At 47.2% G+C, this 18,771-nt stretch overlaps 2 protein-coding genes across 2 annotated transcripts in view; one reads left to right on the forward strand and one right to left on the reverse strand.

The window, feature by feature from the left end:
• Positions 1-11,986, reverse strand: part of LOC134409348 (centrin-2-like) — a 40,450-nt gene extending 28,464 nt beyond the window's left edge. Inside the window, exon 1 of the mRNA XM_063142060.1 lies at positions 11,939-11,986. Coding sequence (XP_062998130.1) covers positions 11,939-11,986 — 48 coding nt within the window. The remainder of the gene's footprint in view (positions 1-11,938) is intronic.
• Positions 1-18,771, forward strand: part of ZNF185 (zinc finger protein 185 with LIM domain) — a 76,698-nt gene that overhangs the window by 3,468 nt on the left and 54,459 nt on the right. The window lies entirely within an intron of this gene.

Here is an 18,771-nt window from a genome sequence, read left to right on the forward strand (position 1 = left end):
TTTATTTATTTATTTATTTATTTATTTACATTTATATACCGCCCCACAGCTGAAGCTCTCTGGGCGGTTTACAACATTTAAAAATAGTAAACATTAAAAGTATACAATTTAAACACACACACACACACACACACACACACACACACACACACACATAAAAACAGTATAAAAACAACAGTATCCATTTAAAAACAACAATTGTGGGGTCATTTAAAAACAAACTTAACGTTGTTAAATGCTGTTAAAATGCTGTTAAAAATGCCTGGGAGAAGAGAAAAGTCTTGACCTGGCGCCAAAAAGATAACAATGTTGGCGCCAGGCGAGCCTCATCGGGGAGATCATTCCACAGTCGGGGGGCCACCACTGAAAAGGCCCTCTCCCTTGTTGCCATCCTCCGAGCTTCCCTTGGAGTAGGCACTCGGAGGAGGACCTTAGATGTTGAGCGCAGTGTACGGGTAGGTTCATGTCGGGAGAGGCGTTCCATCAGGTATTGTGGTCCCAAGCCATGTAGGGCTTTATATAGGTTAAGACCAGCACCTTGAATTGGGCTCGGAAACATATAGGCAGCCAATGCAAGTGGGCCAGAATCGGTGTTACATGCTCAAACCTCCCTGTTCCAGCTATCAATCTGGCCGCCGCATTTTGCACAAGCTGCAGCTTCCGGACCGTCTTCAAAGGCAGCCCCATGTAGAGGGCATTGCAGTAATCTAATTTGGAAGTTACCAGAGTATGGACAACTGAAGCTAGGTTATCCCTGTCCAGATAGGGGCGTAGCTGGGCCACCAACCGAAGTTGGTAGAAAGCACTCCGTGCCACCGAGGCCACCTGAGCCTCAAGTGACAAAGATGGTTCTAGGAGAACCCCCAAGCTACGAACCTGCTCCTTCAGGGGGAGTGCAACCCCATCCAGAACCGGTTGAACACCCCCCATCCGATCAGAGGAACCACCCACCAGCAGCATCTCAGTCTTGTCTGGATTGAGCTTCAGTTTATTAGCCCTCATCCAGTCCATTGTCGCAGCCAAGCACCGGTTCAGCACATCCACAGCCACACCTGATGAGGATGAAAAGGAGCAGTAGAGCTGCGTGTCGTCAGCGTACTGATGACAGCGCACTCCAAAACTCCGGATGACCGCACCCAACGGTTTCATGTACATGTTAAACAGCATGGGGGACAAGACCGACCCCTGCGGAACTCCATACTGAAGAGTCCACGGGGCCGAGCAATGTCCCCCAAGCACCACCTTCTGGAGCCATCCTGCTAAGTAGGAGCGGAACCACTGCAATGCAGTGCCCCCCACTCCCAACTCAGCCAGACGTTCCAGAAGGATACCATGGTCGATGGTATCGAAAGCCGCTGAGAGATCAAGGAGAATCAACAAAGTCACACTCCCCCTGTCCTTCTCCCGACATAGGTCATCATACAGGGCGACCAAGGCTGTTTCCGTGCCAAAGCCGGGCCTGAAACCCGACTGAAATGGATCCAGATAATCAGTCTCATCCAAGAGTGAATATATATGGGGAACCTGGTGAAATCCCCTCTTCATCACACCAGTTAAAGCTGCAGGAGCCCTGCCCTCTTTTAAATCTGGTCACTCTAGTATAGCTCCTGCAGCTTTAACTGCTGTGATGAAGAGGGAATTTCACCAGGTTCTCCATATATACAAATGACACCTGCTGAAATTCCCTTTTCTATGCAACTGTTAAAGGTACAGGAGCCCTGTCCTCCCTTTCATATGGTCACCCTATTCAACATCCTTGTTACAGAGAATCCCCATTCTCTCCCCCCCCCCTTTAAATAACAAAGCATATTATTAGGATGTGGCTAGGGTAGGTAGAGACAGGACTGTATGTTTTCTGCCTGAATGCTGCGTTAGGGACTGAATATCCAATTCGATGTATAAGACGGATTTCTTTTTCTTTTTCTTAATGGCAAGTTTCTAGTCCTTATGGTGGCAAGAATTTATGTCATATAGTTATGTATTTCATATATATATATATATATATATATATATATATATCCACTAGTGGGGGATAGTGGCTGTAATGTCAGTGGGTGGTGAATTTGCCCCCAGGTTCCAGCAAAGTACCTTGCATATCTCCTTTAGAGTTCTGGCTGATTCCAACTGAAACCCAGAGTGGATTCACTGCCCCACTGATATCAGAGCCACCAGCCTCCACTGTTCCCCACCTTTCTTCTAGCATAAATCTCCTGGTGGTGTGCATACAGATACCTAGGAAGTCTCCCTTCCAGGCCCTGATTGGCCCCAGGTTTGCTTACAAGAACACTGTTTCATGTGGCTGGAAGTTCCAGTGTCTGTGTGTGGGATAATCCCTGTGAAATATCAAAAGCCAAAGACTGAGAGGCGCAGAACATATGATTTGCAATTATTTACAACCAGGGCTCTGGTGCCTTGTATCATTCATCCCTGTTTACATGTTGATGGAGAATAACTTATGCAGAAGAAACAGAAATATGCAAATATACTTAATGCATACAATGTACGCAGGTCACAGCTGTTGGGTTACCTGAGCTACAAATAAATGCATTCTTTGCTAGGGCTGATGTACCTCTGGCAAACAAAATATTTGGACATGTGATGCTGTCTTATACTTATTCAGACTATTGGTCCATTTAATCTAGGGCCACAGACCTCTCTTCACTGCAGTCTCTCCTTCTATTTCTGTAATTAGGGCGGCGTGCCGACTCCAGTGTGGGCAGCAATGCTCATAATCACTGCCTCTGCTCATGCCAAGCCAAGTTTGTTTATACTTAACAGATTTGCTCAGATATGGGCATAAATTGCGGGATATGAATCATTCATGATGTTCTTGGAACGCTTTATGTATTCATTTATCCATTGGATTTGTTTATTTCTTCAATCACCAACACCCTAATCCCATAGGCTTGGTGCAATTTGCAATAGAGTAATATACAGAGAGCTTCTCTACATAAGTGATTTATTGTGAGCTCCTGATTGGTCACTCACTGAGGTTTGCAGGTCCTTTACATGATGCTGTCAACCTCCAGGACGTCTCCCGCGCCTTCCCCTGGTAATCTTGCTTTTTAAAAAGATCAGAGCTAATATACTATTTAAAATTATCACGGGATATCCCAAATATGTAAAGTCTTACTGTTGACGTTGTAGTGATTATTACTGAATTTGCACCTTTCTAGATAAATTTGCACATGCAAATTTTATGCAAATAGGTGTCTTCTTTTGTCCTCTGGTGATGCCTTTCCTCTCTTTTGCTGATGTCTGAGTAGCTATCCAAGCTATGTGTTACCCAAATATCAGAAGCAGGAGGATTCCCTGTCAGTGGAGGCTGGTGGCTCCTATGTCTGTGGGGGCAGTGAATCCCCTCTGGGTTTCAGTCAGAAACAGCCAGAACTCTAAAGAAGCTCTCCAAGGTGCTGAAAACTATCCACAAAATGCATTCAGCTCCTTTAGGCCCCATTCAGAGGACACCTTAAGCCACGGCTTAAACCATGGTGAATAAGTCTTTTTACCTTTTTCATGGTGGTTAAAGCCGTGGTTTAAGGTGTCTTCTGAACACAACCTGGCTTTCTGGCTGAACCACCATGGTTAAAGCCATGGTTTAAGGTGTCTTCTGAACGCAGCCCAGTTTTCTGGCTGAACCACCATGGTTAAAGCCATGGTTTAAGGTGTCTTATGAACGCAGCCCAGCTTTCTGGCTGAACCACCATGGTTAAAACCATGGTTTAAGGTGTCTTATGAATGGGGCCTTAGAGTTCTAGCTGATTCTAACTGAGAGCCAAAGTGGATTCACCGCCCACTGACCTCGGAGCCAGCAGCCTCCAGTGCTCTCTGTATCTATGGCACTTGCTGGGGATCACAGCCGGGATGCGCTAGTGTGCTCACGTCCTGCTTGGGGTCTTCTGGTGGCCACGTGGCTGGCCACTGTGGACAGCACAGACTCCAGGTTTTGGAAAGCCCTCAATTAGGGTGACCATATGAAAAGGAGGACAGGGGTCCTGTATCTTTAACAGTTGCATAGAACAGGGAATTTCAGCAGGTGTCATTTGTATATATGGAGAACCTGGTGAAATTCCCTCTTCATCACCACAGTTAAAGCTGCAGGAGCTATACTAGAGTGACCAGATTTAAAAGAGGGCAGGGCACCTGCAGCTTTAACTGTTGCGATGAAGAGGGAATTTCACCAGGTGCTGTATGCATACAAATGACACCTGCTGAAAAAAATCCCTTTTGCATACAACTGTTAAAGATACAGGAGCCCTGTCCTCCTTTTCATAGGGTCACCCTACCTCAATGGCCTCCCTCCCTCCCTGTGTCTACCTTCTTGTCAACACTGCCACTGCTGCTGCTCCTCTTCTTTCTCATCATTGCGACCACTTGCTTGCTTGACCGGCCGAGAGCAAGCAGGCCGTCGCATCTGCTGCTCCTCCTGCTGACCACCACCACCGCTTGTTCACCAGGGCCAGATCTACACGTCGTTGCAAAGGCGCTTCCGTGCGCCTTTTTAAAAGACATTCCTAAAAGAAGCGCCTCTTTCTTTACTGTGTGTACTGTGAGCTAGGCAGCGCCGCCTGCGGAAGAATCTCTACCCCATTCAAAGACGCTGCTCTGCTCTGGCCGCTTCCCCCTCGCGTGCTCTTCCATTCGAATAATCCCCCCTCCCACCCGGAAGCTCCTCCTGCAAAACACTTTTCTCCCTCGGTGTGTTTGTATTTGTGTTTGCGTGTGCGTGTGTGAGCACACACCGAAGAGAGTCCCGGGGAGATGACACCACGGGGGAGAGCAAGAGGCAGGAGCTGAACTCGTCCGCCGCGCACACGCAAACGCAAATACAAACACACCGAGGGAGAAAAGTGTTTTGCAGGAGGAGCCTCCGCCGCTGGGACGTGCCAGAAGAGCCGCCGGGTGGGAGGGGGGATTATTCGAATGGAAGAACACACGAGGGGGAAGCGGCCAGAGCAGCGTCTTTGAATGGGGTAGAGATTCTTCCACAGGCAGCGCTGCCTAGCTCACAGTACACACAGTAAAGAAAGAGGCGCTTATTTTAGGTACGTCTTTAAAAAAGGCGCATGGAAGCGCCTTCGCAATGACGCGTAGACCTGGCCCAGCTGGTGAACAAGCAGGTTGCAAGGGTGAAGAGCAGGAGCGCCACCCAGGGGGCCTTGCCAGTGGGCCCCACCACCATGCCTAGCTGTGACACTAGTACTGAGTGTGGGAACCGAATCCTGGACTAAACAGGACTTGGGTTTGATCCAGCAGGGGCTCTCCTTGTGTTCTTATGTTCAGCTTCGTCGCTCACTTTCTGCTCTCCTCTGCTGAGATTTCACTGTGAGAAATCCAAGAAGTGGGCTCAGAAATGGCAACGCTACCAACGCACAGTGATTTTTATGTGTATATAAAACCCATCTGGCCCCTTTCGTCTTTTCTTTTCTGTCTTCTTTCTGAGGTCTCTCTCTCTCTCTCTCTCTCTCTCTCTCTCTCTCTCTCTCTCTCTCTTTAATATAAACAATACAACAATATGATATAAAACAATACCACATAATACTCAGTAATATAAAGTAAACATTTGATAAACATATATTCTAACTTAATTCTCTTTAACATAATCATACTTGACATAAAAGTGCTCCCCGCAACTACTGGATCTTATTCAGATTTCCAAAATCTCATTGCTTCTTCTGGAGGTGTTTCCCCTTTCCCCTTTAATAATACGAAGTCTAGAAACTGTTTCCATATTCCCTCAAAGTTATTCATTTTTATCATTCCTCTTCTAACTTTTATATTACATGTTAATTTATCATTAATAGCGATATCCCATATTTCTTTATACCAGTCTTCTATATGATAATCCCCTTGAACCTTCCAGTTCCTAAATATCATTAATCTTGCTGCTGTTAACAAATTCATTATTCTTTTGTCTCTTTATTACAATTCAATTCTCCATATAATGATAACAATACCACTATAGGTGTCTCTTCAATCTCCATTCCTAAAATTTCTTTTATCTCTTTAAAAACCATTTTCCATAATTTTTGTACAAATTCACATTCCCACCACATATGTAAATATGTTCCTTTCTCTTGACAACCTCTCCAGCACGTTGCTGAATTCATCTTATTTATTTTATTTTATTTTACCAGGGTTAGGTACCACCTCCAAACAATCTTGTAATAGTTTTCTTTTATCCTCACAGACACATTTCTCAACACTCGTTGTTTCCATATCCCTTCCCAACTCTGTTGCCCTATTTGTTCCTTCAAGTCAGTTTCCCATACCGTCTTGCCTACACTTTCCATCTCTCCCTTTTCCACAAATATTCTATATATTTCATTCATTAGACCTTTTATTGGTTTGTTTTCTCTTTTCTCATTTTCTTTTTTTAAAATCAGCTCCTCAAATTTTGTAATGGCTCTACACTCTCCATTATCATTTAACCATTTCTCCCTCTCTCTCTCTCTCCCTTTTGCGTACTCTGTGTGTGTGTGTGTGTGTGCACGCAATGAATGCATATGAAAGGGATATATATGAAAATGCAACTTACTAGCAGTTATATAGAGAGTTCAACAAAAGCGGACCAGATATCCAAATAATTATCCATTTGAAGGTGCCATCTATCTGCCTCCAGTTCAAATGTTGAAAACCTTGGAAAGTCCTCAATCCATTGCATTATAGGAAGTGAGTGTTTATCCTTCCGATGTTGCAATGTCAGTCTTTTAGCTGTCAAGAGGGTGTGGAGAATCCATTTATGCTGACCATTCATTAATTTCCACAAAGCAGGTAAATAATTTAAAAGAGCGAATATACATCAGCGAATATTAAAGACTGTTCCGGTACAAAATTTATTCATTTAATAACCTCCTCCCCAAAAAGAAGCAACTACGGATGTTGCCAAAACAAATGTTTATAAGAAGTATTAGGTGCATTACACTGCTAGCAATTAGCCAAAATATTTAAAAGATGTTCTGGTGTCAAATAGACATGAAAGAAAAAGTGTTTGCTGAATGAGATGCAGCCTATGGTCCATGTGGGTCAGTGATGTGTGTGAGGGACCCATCCCTTGATCTAAGCCAGTGTTTCATAATGTCCTGTAATCAAAGTCCATTCTGTCCCATGACTTAGGCCTTAGCTAGACCTAAGGATTATCCCAGGCAAATGGAGGGGTCATCCCTGCCTGCTCCCGGGATCCCCTGTGTGTCATTTGGATGCACTGGGATGATCCCAGAACAATTCCAGGATACAGGCCTGGTCTAGCCATGGCCTCCATCTTAGACTGAAAGATCAAGGCAGGGAGTTCTCAGTGGTGCAGCCACATCTTAAACTCTATACTGAATTATCTTATATCCTCCTGCCTTGCCCCCTCCCCGTCTTCTGGGCAGTCTTTAGATGGCATTGTATACTACTTCACTTGCTTCACAGTGTTGTAGGACAGCCCTGCTACATTCAGAGCCTCTACTGCTAATTCTGTTGTGTGGGGCCTGCACCTTTGCCCCAAAGTGCTTCCCCGATGGTACTGCTGGACATTCTAGAAGGAAAAAAAATAGGATTCTGGCTGGATGCAGGGAAGAAACCAGAGCATTAAACTTTGCTGCTGCTAAGTTTTTTCTGTATCCAGATGGTTTTTCATGATGGCTCTTTGACCACTGCAGCATCCTCAAAATCTCTTCCAAACAAGGCCAATGACTTACCAGAGACTGGTACCCAAAAGCAGGGGTTATCTCTGGTAAATAGGGAGAATGTAATTCAAAGATTACATCACAGGTTTAGATGAGGGACCACAGGATATTCGGGGTTCCCCACTCTGAGGTTGGAGACAGTGCTCAGAGGGGGGAATTGGAGATCTGTGTCCCTACTCCTTACAGCTGGTGTGGACAGAACTGTGCAGTCTGCCTCTCTGAGGTCAGGAACAACCCATGAATCTCGGAAAGGGGGACAAAGGGGTGTTGCAGTGGACAAGGAAGGGAGGGGAGAGGCCAGGATGCAAGCTATCCTGAAACCTCTCCAGTCTCCTTCCTTCTCCCTCCAAAATGCCCCAACTTAGATGGGCATCGCTGCTCCTTCAACCTGCACAGAACAGTTGTAAGCCCCCAAGTTTGCGAGCTTACAGTCATTGAGGGTGCAATCGATGAAAAAGCACCTAGTGTCCCAGGCACTTTGACCACTGCAATGTTCTCAAAATCTCTTCCAAACAGGGCTAACGACTGATACCTGAAAGCAGGGATTGTTCCTGGTAAATAGGGGAAATGGAAGTGCAGGTAATTCGAAAACCACATTGCAGATTTAGATATTATTTTTTAAAACAAGAACAACCAGGCTTGCATCCTCTCTGAGTCTTGCTGATGGTGGAGACAGCTTCCTTCAATTGGCTGTGGGAGCCACGGGGCCTCTTTCCTCCTTAGGCAGATGAATCCGTTGAATAATCATTAGGGATGATGAATTGTAGCAGTAATTACCCTTAGCTACAGTGGGGCGAGGCACTTCAGAAATGCCAATAACAACAGGAATTTCTGCTTGTCATAAAGCTGGTAGATCAGGACTCTCTGGCCCTCCAGGTGCTATGGGACCACAGCTCCTATTATCCTGACAATTGGGCATTTTGGCTGAGGCTGAAAAGAGTTCTAGTCCAACAACCTCTGGAGGGTTACAGATTCTCCAGTGCTGCATTAGAGGTTCATGGGTTGTCTAGCGCATGAATTGGCCAGGGCGTGAGCAAGTGAGCAAGTGCACTGCCACCAGCACGCTCGGTGATTCTGTTTTGAACCTGCTTTCATCCAGAACAGGGCTTCCCTGGGGTGTTCGATGTGACATCCAAACCTGGGACTTTGGACTGTTGTAGGATTAAATAGCCCAGAGTTTAACCCAACAACAAACCACAGGGGATTGTTTGGATGTCACATCAAGCAATCCAGGAACACCCTGTTCTTGGGTTGATGATGGAAGCTAATTCAAACCAGAAGTCACAAGCACGTGCAGCCCCAAGAACCAAGGGTTTAAACAACCCACAAATTGCCGTTACATGCAAACCAGGCCACAGAGTTTCTTTTAAACTCTGAAGAGCCCTGCTGGATCAGACCAAGCGTCCATCTAGACTAGCATTCTGTTTACACAGTGGCCAACCAGCTGCCCCTTGGAAGCCCACAAACAGGAAATGAGGGCAACAGCACCCTCCCACCCATGTTCTCTGGCAACTGGTTTACATAGTGCCTCATGTCCTGGAGGTAGCATACAGCCCTCAGGACTAGTAGCCATTGATAGCTCTTGAATGGGGTGTGGGATACAAGACAATTCCACTTCCTCAGTTTTCTCTTGATTCAGGACTGCTGAAGCCTCATTCCATTCTATTGCATATGGAGCCTCAAGCATCTCTTAACTTAAACGGGCTTTCCAAACCCTCTTGCATACCAGCTAGCAAGGTGGGTCCCCCACCCTATTCCCACCCCTTACTGCTGCTTTCTTAATAAATTATAATCTACAGAAATGACATTATAACACAGTGGGGGTGGGGGATGGGGGAACACATGAGAACCAACATTCCGTTGAAGTGTATTATTCTGATATGTTGTGAACATTTCCCAATGGTTGTGGCTGCGTTCCAGAAGTCTTCCTTCTGAAATAGGTCAAACTATTGCATGGAACCAGTTACCTAGGGAGGTTGTGGGTTCTCCCACACTAGAGGCCTTCAAGAGGCAGCTGGACAACCATCTGTCAAGTATGCTGTAGGGTGGATTCCTGCATTGAGCAGGGGGTTGGACTCGATGGCCTTGTAGGCCCCTTCCAACTCCACTATTCTATGATTCTATGATTCTATCCCTATCTTGGTTGAGACAACTTGGCCATGGGAAGGGTGCCAGAGAACTCCGAAGGGAGCAGCCTCAGGGTTGATCTTGTCATCTCTCCTGTGTCTCCAGTTGGCACTTGCAGGTTCACGGGACGCAGCAGTTCATAGAATCATAGAATCATAGAATCATAGAATAGCAGAGTTGGAAGGGGCCTACAAGGCCATCAAGTCCAACCCCCTGCTCAATGCAGGAATCCACCCTAAAGCATCCCTGACAGATGGTTGTCCAGCTGCCTCTTGAATGCCTCTAGTGTGGGAGAGCCCACGACCACCCTAGGTAACTGGTTCCACTGTCGTACATGTTTGTCCTGATGTCCAGCTGGAATCTGGCTTCCTTTAACTTGAGCCCGTTATTCCGTGTCCTGCACTCTGGGAGGATCGAGAAGAGACACCAGCCCTGCCCCATCCTTTGTCCATCTTGACCTAAGTGCAACAGGCCAGCATTCCTTGAGCCATGTGGGACTAGGCTTGTCTATATGGCTTCTTTACCCTGGCCTAAATACGCATATTCATGTTTTAGGTTACATGACGCAGCCGTCCATTCGCCTCAGCGCTGGGTTTTAACTGCAAGAATGCACATATTTGCATTTGTGATTTACCACGACTTTTAGATCTGGTCCAAGTTTGCACCACATTATGGCTGTGTGTCTTTGGGGGAGTTATGTCAGATTTTGCCATGTGGGTGGAGCTTTGAGGGTAGGATAACATGATTGGCCCATTTCCCGATTTTGCACCAATCTGCTGCCTCCTTCGTTCGCACAGATTTTTGTTCAAAGTTTCTCTGCGGCTCCGCAGAGAAAGCTTCTTAAAACAAATTCATTCCTCTCTCTCTCTCTCTCTCTCTCTCTCTGTCTCTCTCTCTCTCTCTCTCTTTCTATATATCATTTCTCTACTGCCCTATATGCAAAGCTCTCTTTAGCTTCGTCCTGTCCCCGCCACGCTCCCAGTTCATGGAGGATGATTCTTTGAATTTCCTTACGAGAAGCAATGGAAACAAAGCAGGAAACAGGCAGCCAGCCTCTGTAGCCTCGTCCCCCACCCTGCTCCTGCTCGGTTTGTGTGTTATATTAGTCTGCAGAGCTCCACAGATAAGATTTATAGCTTCGTTGGCTTCTACACTTTATCATCGTATATGGGATAATGTGATAATGCGCATTAATAGGGATAAATGCCAAGTTCTACATTTAGGAAATAGAAACCAAATGCACAGTTACAAGATGGGGGATACTTGGCTCAGCAATACTACAAACGAGAAGGATCTTGGAATTGCTGTAGACCGCAAGTTGAATATGAGTCAACAGTGCGATATGGCTGCAAGAAAGGCAAATGCTATTTTGGGCTGCATTAATAGAAGTATCGCTTCCAAATTACGTGAGGTACTGGTTCCTCTCAATTTGACCCTGGTTAGGCGTCATCTAGAGTATTGTGTCCAGTTCTGGGCTCCACAATTCAAGAAGGATGCAGACAAGCTGAAGCGTGTTCAGAGGAGGGCAACCAGGATGATCAGGGGTCTGGAAACAAAGTCCTATGAAGAGAGACTGAAAGAACTGGGCATGTTTAGCCTGGAGAAGAGAAGATGGAGGGGAGACATGATAGCACTCTTCAAATACTTAAAAGGTTGTCACACAGAGGAGGGCCAGGATCTCTCCTTGATCCTCCCAGAGTGCAGGACACGGAATAACGGGCTCAAGTTAAAGGAAGCCAGATTCCAGCTGGACATCAGGAAAAACTTCCTGACTGTTAGAGCAGTATGACAATGGAATCAATTACCTAGGGAGGTTGTGGGCTCTCCCACACTAGAGGCCTTCAAGAGGCAACTGGACAACCATCTGACAGGGATGCTTTAGGGTGGATTCCTGCATTGAGCGGGGGGTTGGACTCGATGGCCTTGTAAGCCCCTTCCAACTCTGCTATTCTATGAATCTATGATTCTATGTGCGCATTAATAACTCACTATAAAAAATAGTAATTCAGGAAATAAATCAGTGTTGCTGCTGCAGTGTGACGCTCTTTACCTGCATTCGAATCAACGAAAAATTGGGATTTTATTTAATGAGGAGCTATCCCACTGTCATATAGACGAGGGCCAGGGATGGGCAAACTCACCTGGTCCGATTTGTTGAATGCTCGCCCTACTTCTTCCCGCAACACCATGCGAGCTTCTTTCGCAGCTTGGCAAGCATCCAACAAGTGTATGAGCCCATCTGCCCTTGTCCATCGTGCACAACATTAGAGGTCCTGGAAATAAATAATGCCATTTCTCCGTTGCGTAAATGGCAGCCGTAAAGGTCTCATTTACTCAAGAGTAAAGGTGCGAATGGAGCATGTGTGCCTTTTCTCTTGCATAAATGGGGCCTTTACAGTTGCCATTTATGCAACGGGGCAAATGCACAAATTCTGGGGCCTCCCTTGTCATGCACCATGGAGGATCCGGATAAGGGCGGACAGCTGCCGGGTGCTCCCATGTTAGGTTTTCTTGAAAATAGGGTGGGAGACCTGTTCTCCCACACACACACACTTCCAAATGTTGGACTCTTACTATGGGCCATGCTGGATAGGGCCAATGGGACTACAATTTCCATCAGCCCTAGCTAGCATATCTTATGGCGAGGGATGATGGGAGCTGTTGTCCAAAAGCATTGGTTCAGCCACATCTTCCTCCTCGCTGATCCAGATAACCTTCTACATTTGGCTGGTCTCTGTAGATGGCATATCTGCAGAATGTAAAAAAGATTCCCATGTATAGTCCCAGCCTCCATAATGTATATAGATACACCCACCCCTGTGATTAATGAGCTGTGTAATGAGATTCTACAGTTTGGGGTTTGACTGCGGGCCGCGCAGGTCTCTTGACATCAAGTTGTTAGAGCTGCCTCCGAGGATGTCGCGAAGGAGAGGCCTGCTCTGGGTGGGGTGCTGAGATCAGCGCCGTGTACCGCCTACGGCTACCTGAGTCCCAAAGTGCAGAGGGAGGGGGGAGGTTCCCTAGGCTCCTGATTCAGCAGTTTAAGAGACTAGGTTTGGCAAGCAAAATTGTTCAGCCAACTTTTCCCGACTAGGAAAACTTGGACGAAGCAAAGAGAAGAACCGCCCTCACGTAAGGAGCAGGCAGCTTATGTCACTTAGGCTCTTTCTACACCTAAAGATTATCTCAGGAAAATGGAGGGATCATCCCGGCCTGCTCCCAGGATCCCTTGTGGGATCATCTACACCAAGGAGATTATTCCACTATGAAAGCGGTATATAAAAGGCAGGAGCCACATGACTGCTTTGTAGTGGTATTGAAGTGCGCTGCAAGATCTACACGACTGCTTTATAGGCCGTTGCTAGACGAGGCGTTAGCGCGGTGTGAGGCCCGGTCTCCCTCCTGTGCATCCAGATGACGCACAGGGGATTCCGGGGTCAGGTCGGGCTAAGACCTCGTTTGAACCGGCATAAGCAGATTCACTTATGGCCCGTTTTAAGTCTAGCAGGGTCCGTGGCTTTTCCCGGCTGCTCGCTTACTCGCGAGTAGCTGGGAGAAGCCACGGACTGGGCACAGCGCTCCCCACAGGGGGGGGGAGATAGGGGCCGGGGGAAAGGCCGGACCCGGCAGGAGAGGGGGGGGAAGAAGGATGGGGGACAGGGCACGGACATGGCAGACGGGGGATGGGAGAAGAAGGACGGGGGACAGGGCACGGACATGGCAGACGGGGGATGGGAGAAGAAGGACGGGGGACAGGGCACGGACATGGCGGACGGGGGATGGGAGAAGAAGGACGGGGGACAGGGCACAGACATGGCGGACGGGGGATGGGAGAAGAAGGACGGGGGACAGGGCATGGACATGGCGGACGGGGGATGGGAGAAGAAGGACGGGGGACAGGGCACAGACATGGCGGACGGGGGATGGGAGAAGAAGGACGGGGGACAGGGCATGGACATGGCGGACGGGGGATGGGGGAAGAAGGACGGGGGACAGGTCACGGACATGGCGGACAGGGGATGGGGGACGGACGGGGGACAGGGCATCAGGGAGGGGGGAAGAAGGACGGGGGACAGGGCATCGGGGAGGGGGGAGGACGGGCGAACGAGCGGCCAGGGGGGCCATCAAGCATTGTGGGGGGGAATCAGGGGCAGGGGGAGCGGGGACCCTATATTTATTTTAAAAAGCACTTACCTTCTTCGGCGGTGCGCTCCTGTGCACATGGCCCTTTAATTGTAAACAAAAATGCCGGACGCGACGGGGCTTCCCCTTGCTCCGTTGCGCCTTACATGTAGAAAAGAGTGACGGGCCACGCTAGCTGTAGCGCGCCGTCGCCCCGCCTCCCAGACGGATTTTCCGGTAGGTCTAGCAAGGCCCATAGTGGTACTGAAGTGCACTGACAACTGTTGGGGCCCATGACACATCTACAGCAAGCAGGATATAACACGATGGAAGTGGTATGAGAGCGGTATCTGGTCTGCGTCATGGGTCCCAACAGTTGTCAGTGTACTGCAATACTGCTATAAAGCAGTAGTGTGGTTCCTGCCTTTTATATACCGCTTTCATATCACTTTCATAGTGGTGTATCTGCTTGGTGTAGATGTGCCCTGTGTGTCATTTGGATGCCTAGGGATGATCCCAGGACGATTCCGGGATAAATGGCTGGTGTAGACATGCCCTTAGTTTTCGTGTTCGTCCTCCTTGCAAACAGAGAAATTTGCCAGGGAAGGAAGAGGCTTTCTGGCTTAACCACCATGGTTAAAACCATGGTTTTAGGTGTCTTCTGAACAGGGCTAATATAGGATGAAGGCACATCAAGTGACACCTGCTCTAGCATGAAGTGAACAATATCATTTCCAGCTCCCACCTGGACACCCTCCATCATCCCTGTGCTGCCTTATATATTTCTGTGCAGGCTTGTTTCCTTATCACAATGCCATCTTTTGCACCGAATGTGTGAGCCTAATCGCCAAGAACTGGTGCCAACAGATGTGCAAAGCAGGAAAGAGAAGTTTCTATTTCAGGTCCGAGAACTTGCCTTGATGCTGAGATGTTTGCTTTAGCAAGGGCACGGAGTGCGCATGGTTTGCATCTCCGCTCAGCTTTCGCAAATATGCCAGTTCCCCTACCAGAAATTGAATTTATGGGCACACCTTCGAACATGTCACGAATGAAGGCAGAGCCATGTCAGAAACAGCCCAAGATTCATACCAAAGATTGTCGGAGGCTCTGCCCCACCTATACGGGGTGCATAAAGAGATGAACCGCAATTTCTTGGGAAAGAAATTCCTGAGAAAATATCTGAGAATTTCCCCCTCCCAGCTGTTGGAGAATTTCAGAGCGGGGGTTGGAGAATATTCAGTGAAATCCCCACCCCCACCCCCGCTCCAAATTTCAACACCAGCAAATGAAGAGTTTCAGACCCAACTGTGATTCCAGCCTAGTATCTCTCCTTCTAGTACCAAATTCAGCTGGTACGTGCCAACAGGACAACAGCCAAAAATGGAGCCCATTGAGGAAAAAAACTGTAGGTATTAACATGCTTGGGGAACACACACAGCCCAGCCTCATGTGAACTGAGCATGTCCAGGGGCCACTGAGTGTCCCTTGGAGGGGGAATCAGAGGGTTGGAAAACCAGAGCAGGGAGGGAAAATAGAACAGAGTGTCCTGGAAGAGGGAATTGTTGGCTGGCAGGTTGGCGTGGGCTGGTCCATGAAGTCACGAAGAGTCGGAAGCGACTGAACGAATAAACAACAAAAAATACCTTCAACACGCACCTCCTCTTAGGACGGTTGTGGGGAGGATGCTTTAGACACTATGCCTTGTGGCTCTGCCCTTTTTTCTGAAGAAGGTGTTTGTACCTGTAATGTGTTGGGAGGAAACTGTCAAGGAAGGGCAGGATTCGATTGCAACTGCCTCGTGACTCATGGCTAGGAAAATAAATGAAAGCGCTTAGAAAGACTCTTTGTTGTTTCCCCAAAGCCAATCCTGATGAATGCTCCTGACATGCCCAGGTTTGCATGAGTTTGCAAAGCCAGAAATTCCAGTGCAGCCTGAGCGTCTGGGGTGAGCGATTCTAAGTTCCAAGGCGAACGGAGGCTGGTGCTGAGAGTTCAGACCTGTTGACGAGAGTCTTGGCCTGGTTGATATCCCCGGCCAAGTCTCAGAACCAGGGGGCTGCTCTACGGTGGGCCTGTACAAGAGATGGGGCAGGAGGAAAACTCCAGGCTGTGTCCCCTCTGGAACTTGTGACTGATTAAAGGCCCTTGCAGAACACAGCACTCCATGTCCGTGAGCAGAAGACTCCCCTGATGAACTGCAGTTATACTTCTTGCAAGTGAGACCTATAACAAAATGTCACAGTCCCAAATGTTCCTGTTCAAGACTCCAGGCCACCTTTCCTCCACCTGGTGCTCTGCAGAGGTGTTGGGACTTGAATTCCTGTCATTCCCAGGCAACATGGCCATGATGGGAGTTGCAGTCCTACACATCTCCGGGGCTGGAGGAAGGCTGTTCCAGACACTCCATTCCATTCCAATCCCCTTCCTGCCAGGTTTTCCACTGCCCCTGTCCCCAAAACTAAGCTAATATTTTGGGCCCACTGAACATGCATATTGGGCTGGTTTTGCCCCTTAAATCCCCCCCAAAGTTAGTTTGTTAGTTTGTTTGTATGGTACTTCTGCCAACCTCCCTCAGGTCTGCCAGTCAGCATTGACAATACCAGACGACAACTTCTTCTTCTTCTTCTTCTTCTTCTTCTTCTTCTTCTTCTTCTTCTTCTTCTTCTTCTTCTTCTTCTTTTTATTATTATTATTATTATTATTATTATTATTATTATTATTTGTATACCGCCACATGGCCAAGGCTCTCTGGGCGGTTTACATAGGGTAAAAACATTTAAAAACAATATACAAAAATTTAAAATCACAAAAACATTTTAAAACCACAAAAACACTGGACTAGATGGACCAGTGGTCTGACTCAATAGAAAGGAGCATCCCATGATCCTGTTCCTTGACCTATAAAGCCCTAAATAGGGTGAGCTTGACGTCCAATCCAATGTAAAATATTTATATCCCACTTTTCCCATAATAACGCCCAAAGTGGCTTACAATATTTTAAAAAAAGATGACACCAAGAAAATCGAACGGACACTAAAACATCTTAATGATAGATGCTGGGTGCAGCAGATGGAAAACAAAAAAAACAGAGAGAGAGACAGAGAGAGCAGACGCAGAAGCAATAATCAAATCAGAGAACAAGAGAATTAAAAATGTTGTTATGAGTAGGGCTGTGCATCGCTTCGGATTTGGACCCGAATTCTGAACTGAAGCAGGCTTGGATCGGTCCGAAGTAGTCCGAAGCAGATTAGGTTGATCTGGATCGCTTCGGACCGATCCAGACCATGCAGAAGCCCAGACAGCCTGGACGGATGGCTGAGCACCCAGCTTTTCCAGGCACCTGCTGAGCAGCTGCCACCTCTTGTCATTGTCCCCCCAGAGGCACCAACTGAGCCATTTTAAAAGAAAATGGTGACTCCCTTGAAGAGGGAGGGGTCTCATGTTGTTTGGCAGGTGCATCTGCAAAGAGGGCTCCCAAGATAAGGGGCTACTACAGAAAAGGCCTAATCTGGGTCACTGCCTGCCGAACCTCTGGAAGGAGGGACACCTGGAGCAGCCTCTTAGGTGATCTAACCACAGAGGTAGGGAACCTGTGGCCCTCCAGATATTTTTGGACTATAACTTCTATCATCCATGACCATTATTTATTTATTTATTTTATTTATTTATTTATTTATTTATTACATTTTTATACCGCCCAATAGCCGAAGCTCTCTGGGCGGTTCACAAAAATTAGACCATGCTGTCTAGTGCTGATGGGAGTTGGGTTCCAACAACATCTGGAGGGCCATAGGTTCCCTGCCCTGATATAACTGCACAGGCTTGTTGGGAGTCCAGACTCCAGCAAGCGCTATGAGCAAAGTTTCCATGTAAGCTCAGCTGTGAAATGAGCGGAACAGACAGTATTTTCCAGGCCTGACTGTCAGTAAAAGCCGTGTTGTGTCAGGTAATCAGTATTGGGGTTTGAAACGGCAGCAAACTACAGGTTTTGCCAAGTGCTTCCTACGGGCCTGTGTTCTGGATTGTAACCTCCATGGGGCAGGGACCTGTCCTCTGCTACCAGGGGCAGGCAACTTGTAGCACTCCAGATGTTTTGGCCTACAGTTCCCATCACCCCTCATCATTAGCTATGCTGGCTTAGAGCTGATGGGAATTGTAGTCCAAGACATCTGTGGGGGACACAGGTTGCCTGCCCCTGCAGTTAGATCACCTAGGAGGCTGCTCCAGGAGTTCTTCTGTCCAGAGGTTCAGCAGGCAGTAACCCAACAATTTGGCCTTTTCTGTAGTAGCCCCTTTTCCTGTCCAATAAGTTTCCCATGCCTATTTTATGCTTTGAAAAGAGATGTCATGGATGGTTTATCAAATGGCTAGCAGTCCAGTCCAGTATAAGTACTTCTGTAGGGTGACCATATGAAAAGGAGGACCGGGCTCCTGTATCTTTAACAGTTGTATTGAAAAGGAAATTTCAGCAGGTGTCATTGGTGTGTATGGAGAACCTGGTGAAATTCCCTCTTCATCACAACAGTTAAAGCTGCAGGTGCCCTGCCCTCTTTAAAATCTGGTCACTCTAGTATAGCTCCTGCAGCTTTAAATGTTGTAATGAAGGGTGAATTGCACCAGGTTCTCCATATATACAAAAGACACCTGCTGAAATTCCCTTTTCTATGCAACTGTTAAAGATACAGGAGCCCAGTCCTCCTTTTCATATGGTCACCCTAACTTCGGTCCTATCATCTATCTATCTATCTACTGTCATATTTGCATACTACTTTTCAACCATGGTGGTTCTCAAAAGAGTTCACAATAATTATAAAACACACATTAAAAACAAATACCAATAAAAAAACCAATT

This window comes from Elgaria multicarinata, chromosome 15 (genome assembly GCF_023053635.1).
Source record: "Elgaria multicarinata webbii isolate HBS135686 ecotype San Diego chromosome 15, rElgMul1.1.pri, whole genome shotgun sequence".
In the NCBI taxonomy this organism is placed as follows: domain Eukaryota; kingdom Metazoa; phylum Chordata; class Lepidosauria; order Squamata; family Anguidae; genus Elgaria; species Elgaria multicarinata.